Source organism: Telmatherina bonti, assembly GCF_933228915.1.
Source record: "Telmatherina bonti genome assembly, chromosome: 22".
Lineage (NCBI taxonomy): Eukaryota > Metazoa > Chordata > Actinopteri > Atheriniformes > Telmatherinidae > Telmatherina > Telmatherina bonti.
Genome location: NC_136631.1, coordinates 22,319,042 through 22,330,260, shown reverse-complemented (window position 1 = coordinate 22,330,260; position 11,219 = coordinate 22,319,042). Strand labels below are relative to the sequence as shown.

Here is an 11,219-nt window from a genome sequence, read left to right as displayed (position 1 = left end):
AAGAGCAATGATTTTGCCTCAGATGGAATAAAGTCTCAGAGGTTCACGTGTTTCTCGTTCACTCCTCTGATTTCTTCAAGCTGCGCCGAGTGATGACGCAACGGCTTCCTATTTCTCCCACTGTAGCAAGCAGCAGGTGCAACCAGGGAGGTGGCAGAGGAGGAGAGGGCAAGTGGGGGGAGTAATGTGGGTCTCAGCGATGCTTTTGAGGAAGAGGACGGTGGAGAAGAGGTGGGTGGGTGAGGCAGAAACGCTGTGGCTCTGCATTTATTAGGTGAAACTCTGGTGGATGTCTGAAGGTGAGTGTGTGATTGGTTCACTAAGGGAGGGAGGTGAGGCAGAGGTGGGACCACTGTGACAGAGGGGAGGGTGTTTCTGCGAAGCTGCATATAAGGAGACTGACAGACTGGAAGTTTTTTCTCCATTGCAGACCCTCCTGTTGTCAGGATCCTTTTGTGGACAGCACAGCACTGCTTCACATGAGAGGAGCTCACCTCAGTGAGCGAGAGAACCGAGTGAGAAGCCCTCAGAGTGAAATCCTTGCTGCAGCTGTTGTAATTCTCTCCATATACATCATCCGTCCTCTGAGCCATGTCTTCCTTGCTCTTCTCCTCCATGGACTGCAGAAAATGTAGCTCCTCAGCTTCATCCTCTTTTCCGCCTGACTCCTTACTTAAATCCTGCCTGTCTCCGTCTCCCTTCAGGCTCCTCTTCCTCATACCCTCTTCATAAGCTCTGTTCAGACAGGCCAGGTTGTGAATGACTAGCCATGGCTCAGATGATACCCTCTTTCTGGGAGCTGAAGTGCTCCACTGGCTCAACTTGCTGGAGGGATGTCTGCTGTCGCTGCTGCCAGTGCTACTTCCATGTTTGCCTAATAGAAGTTAATGAGACAGTTTGAGTCAAAATCCCACACATGAACCAGAGTACTGCCAACCCTACAAGGAAACACATTCATATATATATATATATATATATATATATATATATATATATATATATATATATAAAAATATAAATAATATGGTGGGAAGGATGCCCTTTTTCAGTTCAAGAGTTCTGCAACATTTAAGTTTGAGTTTGTGCCAAGAAGGAAAGACATAAGTGATCTTAAAGAAAAAGATTTTGTTGTCCATCCATCTGGGAAGGGTTATATGTTCCTTTCTAAACAGTTTAGTCTCCACCATCCGACTCTAAAAAGATTATTCACAAGTGGAAATTACTCAAGACAGTTGGCAAGATATTTGCTCATCCTCCCAGGAATGAGCATTTTGACAAGTTCCTCCAAAGGTTAGGCTTTGTTCAGAGAAAAACAGGAAATACTCAAGAGCTACATCTTAAACTGTGCATGCCTCAGTATGTTAAATATGTGTCATTACAGTATGATTAGAAAAAAAATGAACAAACCTGACATGTTTGGAAAAGAAAAAGAAGATGGTGTAGGTTCTGTGCATTTAAACACGACTTCTGGAGGAATTCCATTATACATCATTAGGAGACCAATTTGGAGACATTTAATATTTCTTAATCCCCCGCCTTTCTTCAGGTCTCAGACACTCTGCTAATTAGGTTAACTGACATGTTGCCAATTAACATAATTGGTTGTGAAATGTTCCTCCAGCTGTTTTTATTTTATGCCAGTTACTTTTTAGGCCTTTTTTTGCCCATCTGTCCTGCTGCCATTAAATTCAAAATAAAGGTTGGAGAGATTTGCAAATCGTTGCAATTTGTTTTAATTGGAAATTTCACAGCATTCCAACATTTTAGGAATTGAGATTGTATATTGTACAAACCCCTAAATCAAATCAAATCAAACTTTATTCATGAAGCACTTTTCCTGCAATAAAATGGAACACAAGGTGCTTTACTAAAAACAATAATCCACACACACACATACACAACACCCATTTCCCACTCTCCACCTTAATCATCACAGGTACCAATATGGGCACTACTCAAAAAACCAATGCCACCAAATGCACCCCTGCAACCATGGCCAACATGACACGTGACGCAGAGTGCTCCCTCTGAGGAACACTGGAAATACACAGACATGATCAAATAAAAGCAGCTGTCAAGCACGGTGGTGGAAGGAAGGTGATTTGGGTTTGATTTGCTAACACAGGCTGTGGACATCTTGCAGTTTATAACTTCTCTGTCAAACAATTTATTGTCGACTCAAGTTTCAGCAGCAGCAAATCTACAACAGAACGGCTGAAATAAACGGCAAAAATAAGTTCATAAAATGACCCAGTTGAAATCCAAACCTCTACTCGAATTAAGTGTTGCATTTTGGCCTCAAGAAAGAAAGCCGTGCATAATGTTCCTCACTAAAGTATAGAAGAGAGGGACAACAGTCCTCCTTAATGATGTGATTGATATTTCACATCATATGGAAAATACTTCAGGTAATTGCAGCTAAAGGTTACTCTACAGGTTATTAACTTATGGGTAAATATATTCTACACAATAAGTAAATAAATAATAATCAGTAAATAGTCTTGCAGAGCTTGTCTCCTCCAACAACAATCTGACTGGATTCATGTAGGATAGATTAGGCATCAGGTCTGTGCAAAAGGTGTGACTTTTTTAACCGTGACCACAGTCTAAAGTTGACCTCACATCACCCTGGCAACACCTTTAAATGGTCTCTCCTCAGGAATGAACTTAAAAACTAATTATTTTGACCACAAGGCTTTTGATGTCATCTGTCTAGACTTGCCATTGTCAAACACTTCTCCGCTATACACAGGAGGGCTGCCGTGTCTGCATACCAACACACTGACGCCGCAGATATCTGCATCGCAGTGATGCACTTAAACAACTTGCATACGTTTTATAAACTGGTATATAAAATGGTAAACTTGAAGTGTCCAAGTAAAAATTGGGTGTAATATTTGCTTTAAATGATATTAACAAGTACATTTTTGGGAAATCAAAGACTTAGAATCAAGGAAATCTTTACTCACTTGCTCCTCTGAAATTGAAGATGTTTTCTCCTTCAGGTGAGTTTGGTGAACCTGTCTTAAGGACAATGTCAGATGGAGACATGCAGGACACTGGCGAGGTGTCTAGAGATGGGGGAACATTCAGGTAACGCCTGGTCACTAGGCCTCCATTCGCATTCATCTCTGTGGCGATAATGATGATGTCACGACCCCTTGCCTGGTAGGAATCCATTAATACCTGAGATGGATGAGCGTTAGTGAGGTATTAATCGGATTTGACGAGTCTGGCAGAGGCTTGGAAGACTGATATAATCAGAGAACTGTCCAGCAGATACACACTGACTGCTTTCATGATGACGTTTCAGAAAGATTCTATGTTTTCTTTATACATTTCAGTAAGAGAGAGAGATTCATTTTAATGCACACATTTATGTTACAGGTGCAAGATATCCTCCTCACTATAAACATTAACTGTTTAAAATCATAGGCTTCTTTCCTCACATCCTGACTGACCTGAACTGTGGGGTGGTGCTGCGCATTGATGGCGTAGACCAAAGCTGAGGCTCCAGAGTAATCCTCTATGGTGGAGTCGGCTCCTGCAGCCAGGAGGATGGATGCCACCTGAAGCCCTGCTCGCTCCATGCAGGCATACATCAGAGCAGTACGGCCAGCTCGGTCTTGAATATTAGGATCTGCCTGATCATTACAAAAGATGTTGATTGATTTGGACAGAAAAGGATAATTCCAATTGGGCAATAATCCAAGTGTGATTAGGGACTCAGCAAGAGGTTCAGATGTGTGATCAAACATCTGACCTTCAGCAATAATATGTGCAATTCACTCCATGGTCTCTTAATAAAAACTGTTCTGGATAGATTGTGTTTGTGTTCTGCCCCCTGAGAGAGGCTACACTATGATTATGTTTGTTTCATAGTGCACTTTTGCTTCAGAGTGCTCTGCATTTTGTTGCCGAGTGCCAAAACATTCTGCAAGCTATTGGTAAGTGGATTGGGGACTTATATCAGGACCTTGTTTGTTATGCATTAAAACATCCCTCTCTTAGGATAGTTCAGTTTTTTTTATGCATTACAAAATGCACCTAAATCAATAAACTATTGAACTTGCATTATATTTAAGCGCAGTCATTCTCAGATTATGTATTTGTTACTACGGTTTGACCTTGTTCTGCAGCAGGTATGTGAGGAGCTTCACGGTCTCAGGTCCAGCAGGTTCGCCTCTCAGGGCCTTGCAGGCAGCCAGAAGAGCTGTTTCTCCTCTGGGGTTGCAGCCGTTCACCTCAGCCCCACCTTCTACCAGCAAGCGGACCAGACGGAGTTTACCAGAAGAGGCTGCACTGATAAGCGGAGTGCAGTCTGACAGGGGATCCCCCATCTCGGAGGAGATAAAGGATAATCAGAACGTAGTTTCACTTGAATTAATTTTCATTAAAAATGCCTTTACTGCCTGCTGGAAGTAGTCTAACTGCAACCTTTCTGTGACTAATGATGCTCTTTTGGCAGCTTTTGGCTATATGAGGTTTCATCTCCAGCATCAATGAAAACACATTATATTAAAGATGAGATGCTTGATTTAAAAATCAGTTTGAAATATACTAAATTATTGATGACTAACTATGTTTGAGATAGTTAAACATGGGCATGTATATCATGCGTAGCATCGCTGTAACAACAGTACACATCTACAGCATGCATTAAATGTCACTCACCTTGACTTTCCCTTTTCAGCAGCAATTTATATAATCCTCAAATGAAAAAAACATGAAAACAATCAGCATGAGTTCATTCAGATCTCTTGCAGAGTTTTTTAAAATTTTTTTTATCTCAACTTTATGAAATATCTGCCTTGCTTTTTGTATCCATTTGTAGCTGTCCTGCAGCAGACCGAAGAGCATAAAGTGAGAGCCTCAATCTGTGGCTCCCCAGTTTTGATCTGTCTTCTCCTTATCTGATGGCTTGAGGGAAAGTTTGGCTCGGGGCATGTGTTCAAAGTCGTCAATGATTTTCAGCCCAAAATGTCACCAGTTGCAAACACAGCCCTACAAAGAGCCAGAGGCCCTTTGATATGAGTCAGCTTTGAACAGCTCTCATCTGCCTTGTGACCACCATCTGCGTTCAAACGCAGGCAGGGAGAGACAGCTGAAACACACAATGCCCCAACACACACTGCAGCTCATTTGGGCTCTGTCTTTTGTGATTTTTTTTTCTCATATGTTCTTTTGTTTCCTACAAAGTATTGATTATTCTATTACATAAATATATTTGACTTGAATGGGGAAAAGGGGAAGCAGACAGGTGTAGAGTCTCTGTTAGAAATCCAAAAAGCTTATTAGCAAGCTCCAAACAACACTGTGTGTTTGGAGCTTGCTAATAAGCTCAACAGCAATTAATTTAAGTTAACAAAATTAGCCAACAAATTTAGTCATTTCATGCAGTTTTTGTCATTTCAGTTACACAGCAATCCTGAATAAAGACTATAGTGTTGCAAAAAGGTTGGAACATTGGATACGGGTCCTCCCTCTGTAGCATTTCAAGCTAAATTTAAGAAATGATTCACAGTATCATCTCAACAACAAGTGGAAGACATATGAAAAGCTGAATGAGACGGGTATTCAACGGGATTGAAACTGTTCAAAATGGGGGCACAAAATTTTAGAGCAACATTAGATTCACTCCAGAAACCAAAAACAGAAGATTAAAACATTTGTGCAGACCACTTGCCAACAAAGTACCTAGATTTAAATAATACAGATTGGAAATTTTGTTCAGCAAAAATAGTAGTTAAACATCAATTAACAATAACAACACTATTGTGATATATATATATTATATATATATATATATATATATATATATATATATATATATATATATATATATATATATATATGTGATATATTATTATTATTATTATTAATGTTATTATATAGAAATCAAGATAAACTTAAAAATGATATATTTATCTAATTTTGTTGGATCATAATACATAAGGACAAAGTAAACAAGACTGTTCAGTCAAAACCCACCTTTTATTTCATCTACCCAGGTTTACACAGAGAAAAACAAAGCAAAAAACAATAAAATAAAATCCAAGACAAAGTACTTCTCTAGACTTCTGCACCACAACGTCCTGACTACAACCCTGGAGATAATATTTCTGTCGCAGAGCAACCTGGTTCAACAAGTTCTGTCACTTCCTCTGACTGCCGTGGAGCTAAGACGTGGATAAAACTCGGACCTGCCTCATTTACACGAAGCTGTGATTTCCCCGTTTCTCTTGCAGGAGAAACAGCTTTAACAATATGAGAGGGGAAACAGAGAAGTAGAAGTGGTTACGTAAGCTTTACGTCATGGTTTATTCACGTCTCTTGGCCAATAAAACCTCCTCTGAGTTCATGCGTGATGACGTAATGCGATCTACTCTAGAATAGCGCGCGGCGGAGGAACAACACTACGGAGCTTTGCAGCTCGTTCTCCGGACCGTCTGGCCAATGTTTGTGTATTTATGCCATATTTGTTTGGGTCTGAATAAGCCTGGCAGGGGGGGATTTGCGGCGCAATGTTGGCGCTGAAGGAGAACCAGTGTTACGGACTGTCCAGCGGTAAACTGAGCCCCGGCGGTAACGTCACCGTTTTTCATGTAAAACTCACTGACAGCGCGGCAAGAGCCATTGGTACCTTTCAAAACAGCAAGGTGGGTCATTTTCTCTTTAATTTCTTTTCAGGAAATCGCTCAAATCCCCATCAGCAGTTCGGTTTGTTTTTACACTTTATCAAACGGGCTCTTACCCCCCTAAAGAACCAAGTGAAGGCGGGTTTGAGCTTTGTATTCCGGCCGAAGTTCCCCGCATGTTGGCTCCTACAAGCCCCCTTGTTGCTATGAAATGGATACATGTTGCATAATACAACGCGGAAACACTCATCTGTGGCATGAAGCCTGTAACAAGCCACTGGGCAAGTTCTTACTAGCTACCAGCCAGTATTAAATATGCTCATCAGTGTCGAGGACAGAAGAAAGGAAGGGAGGGAAAGCGGTGTGTGTGTGTGTGTGTGTGTGTGTGTGTGTGTGTGTGTGTGTGTGTGTGTGTGTGTGTGCGTGCGCGCGCGCAGGGGGGCAGTGATATGAGGGTATAATTGGAGAGCATTTGAGAATTCGGTTTCTTTTATTTTTCCACCGAATAGTGAAAGAGTTGCAGTGAGTTTTTCATACAGAATAGCTGGTAAGGAAGCCCATTTAAATGGGATTCAGACTCAATTTCAAACATTTGACCCACTTAATCTGAAATGAATCAGACGCTGCAGGAAGTCTAGAGAACAGTCATGCACACTTCCTTGGTTTTGTAATTCCTTGTAATGCTGATGAGAATCTCCTCGGTGAAGAAAATGCAACCACACTTTCCCCCCCCCCTTTTGTTTTTTATGACAATGATGATGTTGATGTAAGGTGAAAACCACATTTGCCCCTGTCATGTTTGTATCCATAGTATAATAGTGCTACGATGACAGACAAGGAGGAGGGGGAAACAAGTGATACAAACCAGAGTCAAACACGTACAAAGTATTATTTCTGTTTATTTAGTTTGTATTTCTGCTCAGAACACAATTGGTCACAGAAAAAAAAAAGAGGGGCCCGACCTGTGCTCTCTGCCACATCACTCATCAACAGGTGGACTTACAAATCCTCTCCATGAAAAGGTCACTTACAGTCTAGTCATCACATACTTTCCATTCGCGCTCCAACTGTGTCGCTTTGCTCTGTCGTGTTTGCTTTTTCCTGAACGCTAATTCACCCCCTCTGTTAGCTAACAGCCTTGTATTTTACTATGTTTCAACAAGCTCTGATGTGACTAGCTGCTGCATTTGAACAGCACATTGACCTTAGCCAGAGCTGTCTTAAAGATCAAAGTAAATTATTGAAAGAGCATGCAAGGCTTCAGGAAAGGCTGTTGTCACCATAGAACTGGACCAAAGAGGGACAGAGTTGCTCAGTTTGTTAGATAAAATAGAAATCCTGATGTGGTTAAAAGATCAACACAGAAACAGGATAATAAACTGATATAAGAATCTGTACTTTATAGTTTATAATCACAGTCAAAGCACTTTTCTGATTTTTCAGAGCTTATTAATTGCTTATTACACCAGCAATTCACAGCCCGTACACTCCAAAGCCTTGGTCTTATTTGGTTCTAACATGCTTCCTTCACAGCTCAGTGAGAGTGTGTTCTTACCTGGTGGTTTGTACACGCATAATGAGTGACCCATTTGTTATCTGACCTCAGTTATCCGCTCTGTATGCAAACAAAACCCGTAACCTACATTACAGTCAGCTGGTAGTTGAGCAACACAAACAGGACATGTGCAGGTCTGCTGACATGACATTGACATGCTTCAGATTCACATAAGTTGCATGTACGATTGAATTATTTACAAACCCTTCGGTAAGTTCGATAATAGACACTTTACAGGTCAAAGAGAATTGAATATATAATTGTAATCTTACAGAGCTCGGTGAGCATTCTTGTGTTAAACTATCTGACCAAAACAAAACTTTAAAAAAAATCTTCTTAAACCAGTTTGTCTAACTCACTGATATGAAATTGAAAGTCTCCAAAGTCACTAACACATTAACACACCCAGGTTGGAGATTTAAAGGACTCCTGCACTTATATTCTCAGCTAAACTCACATAGATCTGGTGTCTAATTATCAGCATCTCTGCTGATAAAAACACACTTAAACTTTTAACCCTTAAATTCTGATGACTTGCTGTTGGACCGTCAGCTGTTTTTTTTTCTACACAACTTCAGTGTGCTCATATGTATTGGGTGCAGCATGCAGTTGGAAACTTTGCTTGTTTTGATTGGTTAAAAACTTTTTACCATACACAGACGACATCAAATGCAATCAATGCTAACATTAATGAAAAACGACACAGTTTGGGCAAGTCTTCTGCACACCCAATAATCTATTGATTGCGCTTTCTATGGCATGAATAATCCTTTTCATTAAAAAAATCCCCTACATTCAGGTTTTAACCTTTGATGTCACAAAACATTATGTTTCTCATATATTCCCATAGATTTTTTTAGACAATGTATTTTTCTGCAAACCAGAAAAGAGGCAACTGCTGGATATAAGAGTTAAGTCAGGTACCAAAGTGTGTCCCAATGCATATTCTCCAGACTGCTAAACAGTCGTGGATAAATGTGGCCTGAGCAAACTTATTTAAATGTGTTTTTAATCTGTGCTGAGTGCTTTAACGCCTGTATGCAGTGCCGTCCACTATCCTAGGATGCATGCTAGCACCACGTCTGAACAGCCCACTACTCAGAAGACATACGCTGTCAAGCAGATAATCCAGTGTCAATAATAAGCCAGTCAGCTATCATGTAATGTCTATTCTTATATTTTCACAAAAATATTTAACTGATGTTGGTAGTAACAAACCTCTCCATACACCCCCCCCCCCCCCCCCTTTTTTTTTTCTTCATCCTTCAGGGCTGGTCCTCCCATCCTACTATCTGTTTTGATGGAAATCAAGGGGTAAGAAGAACTTGCCTTACTGCTGAAACACAGTTATTCTCACTTTAGTCATACATTTTGTACATTTGAAAGATTTTCTGAATGTTATTTGTTCTTTTGTTTTCTTTCTCGCATTACAGAGAATCACCATCCCCTGCTCGGAGAACAGAGGTGAAGTGAGGATCTTCACCTTTGGCGTGACTGATGTTGCCCGTGACAATCCACATGGAAGCTTTGACTGTGTCAAACAGCTTAGCACGGGGTAAAAAAAAAACCACACACACAATATAATAAGGCACATTTCTTGGTTGGTTAGGTGAGGTTTTTCATATCAAAGATGCCTCTAGTGTTAAAAATAAAAGTTAAAAGGGAGAAAAATACATTTGGGGACTATATGCGGGTTCCTTCCAGTAAATTCACTTCATGATGCTTACGTAATTTATGTTAAATGAACCGGCTGCCTGTGTGAGTTGTGGAATTTTAAAATTCCTGCTGCTGACTAAGAAAAACACCCTGTGGATGACATCTCTCTGCATTTAATTGTCAGATAACGCAGAAGGTTTGTGTCGGTGCTGGTTGTAGAAAGCTAAGAGGTGAACCTGATAAATGTCAGGAGATGGGAAAACTTTTAGAAATAATTCTTAAAACCTTCAGACACAGTTACACAGCTTCAGCTTTCTAAAGCTGTTCCAAAACTGTGATTGCAATAGAGAGTAAAATACGGGATTTCACCGTCTGATGCAAGTCAGCAAGCAAACGGTGAAAAAGCGCTTTTCATTTGGAATATGTTGAGGAATCCTGAAAGCTTTGGCAGATCTCTGACAGTACTGGTTGTCCTTCCTCCTCCTCTCAGCGCTGCTGAGGAGCTGTCATGTCTCGGGGTGATTCAGAAGAAGATGACAGTCAACGCTACAGATGACTCGTACGATAAGGCTCGTCAGAGCATGGCCCAAGCCGAAGAGGAGACTCGCAGTCGAGCAGCCATTGTCATCAAAAATGGAGGGCGATATCAGGGTAAGAAGTATAGAAAACAATCATGTGTGCAGTTATACAACAAATATCTGGCCTGAAGACAATTTTGTACTGTGCTGATAATATCCAGAAAACACAGTCAGCCATGTTGCATTGGTTGCCTTGACAACATGTGTAGTAACCAGTGACATTATAAAGGTCTGCTTTGTTTTCCCCTGCAGGTTTTTTTTTTTATTTTATACTTCTAGCTCTTGGTAAACTTTCTTTACAACACACATGCATGCATGCAGACACACACACACACACACACACACATGTACACACACTACTGTATCTGCTGTTGTATAACATATAAACATAAACTGGGTTTTTTCTGTTTTGGAAATACCAACCACACATGCACATTGTACCAGTTTTTTTCCTTTTTTCACAACTGCTTTTGTATATTCAACCACCAAACTACTTTCTTCTAAACAGTTATGTTAGTCACCCTGTCAACTTATTCATCTCTGTGAATGCACACACACCACACAGACACACATTAATCTTGTTACACATGTAAGTTTTGATGAGTCTGTAAGTTGAGAGGAAGTCTTGGAGGGAAAAAAAGGCCTTACAGATGATGGGCTTGTGCAACTATGTGGTTATTTCTTAAATTAGATATCTGCCTTTTGCTAACAGAGCGCTGTGTGTGCATGCGCATCCTTCTAACCTGACTGTGGTTTTCTGATGGGGTGAAATAAGGTCTTCCCTTTCTGTTA

General features: G+C 40.5%; 2 protein-coding genes across 2 annotated transcripts in view; one reads left to right on the top strand and one right to left on the bottom strand.

The window, feature by feature from the left end:
- Positions 1–35: 35 nt before the first annotated feature.
- On the bottom strand, positions 36–4,340 carry LOC306772212 (uncharacterized protein; the record flags this gene model as incomplete). The annotated part of the gene is made up of 4 exons (XM_079261627.1): positions 36–874; positions 2,970–3,186; positions 3,462–3,644; positions 4,128–4,340. The coding sequence occupies 4 exons, from the start codon at positions 4,338–4,340 to the stop codon at positions 36–38; spliced, it is 1,452 nt and encodes a 483-aa protein (XP_079117753.1).
- Positions 4,341–6,411: 2,071 nt separating this feature from the next.
- LOC306772211 (RNA polymerase II elongation factor ELL-like) overlaps positions 6,412–11,219 on the top strand; it is a 9,548-nt gene continuing 4,740 nt past the window's right edge. Inside the window, exons 1-4 of the mRNA XM_079261626.1 lie at positions 6,412–6,659; positions 9,463–9,507; positions 9,627–9,748; positions 10,340–10,507. Coding sequence (XP_079117752.1) covers positions 6,525–6,659; positions 9,463–9,507; positions 9,627–9,748; positions 10,340–10,507 — 470 coding nt within the window. The 5' untranslated portion in view covers positions 6,412–6,524. The remainder of the gene's footprint in view (positions 6,660–9,462; positions 9,508–9,626; positions 9,749–10,339; positions 10,508–11,219) is intronic.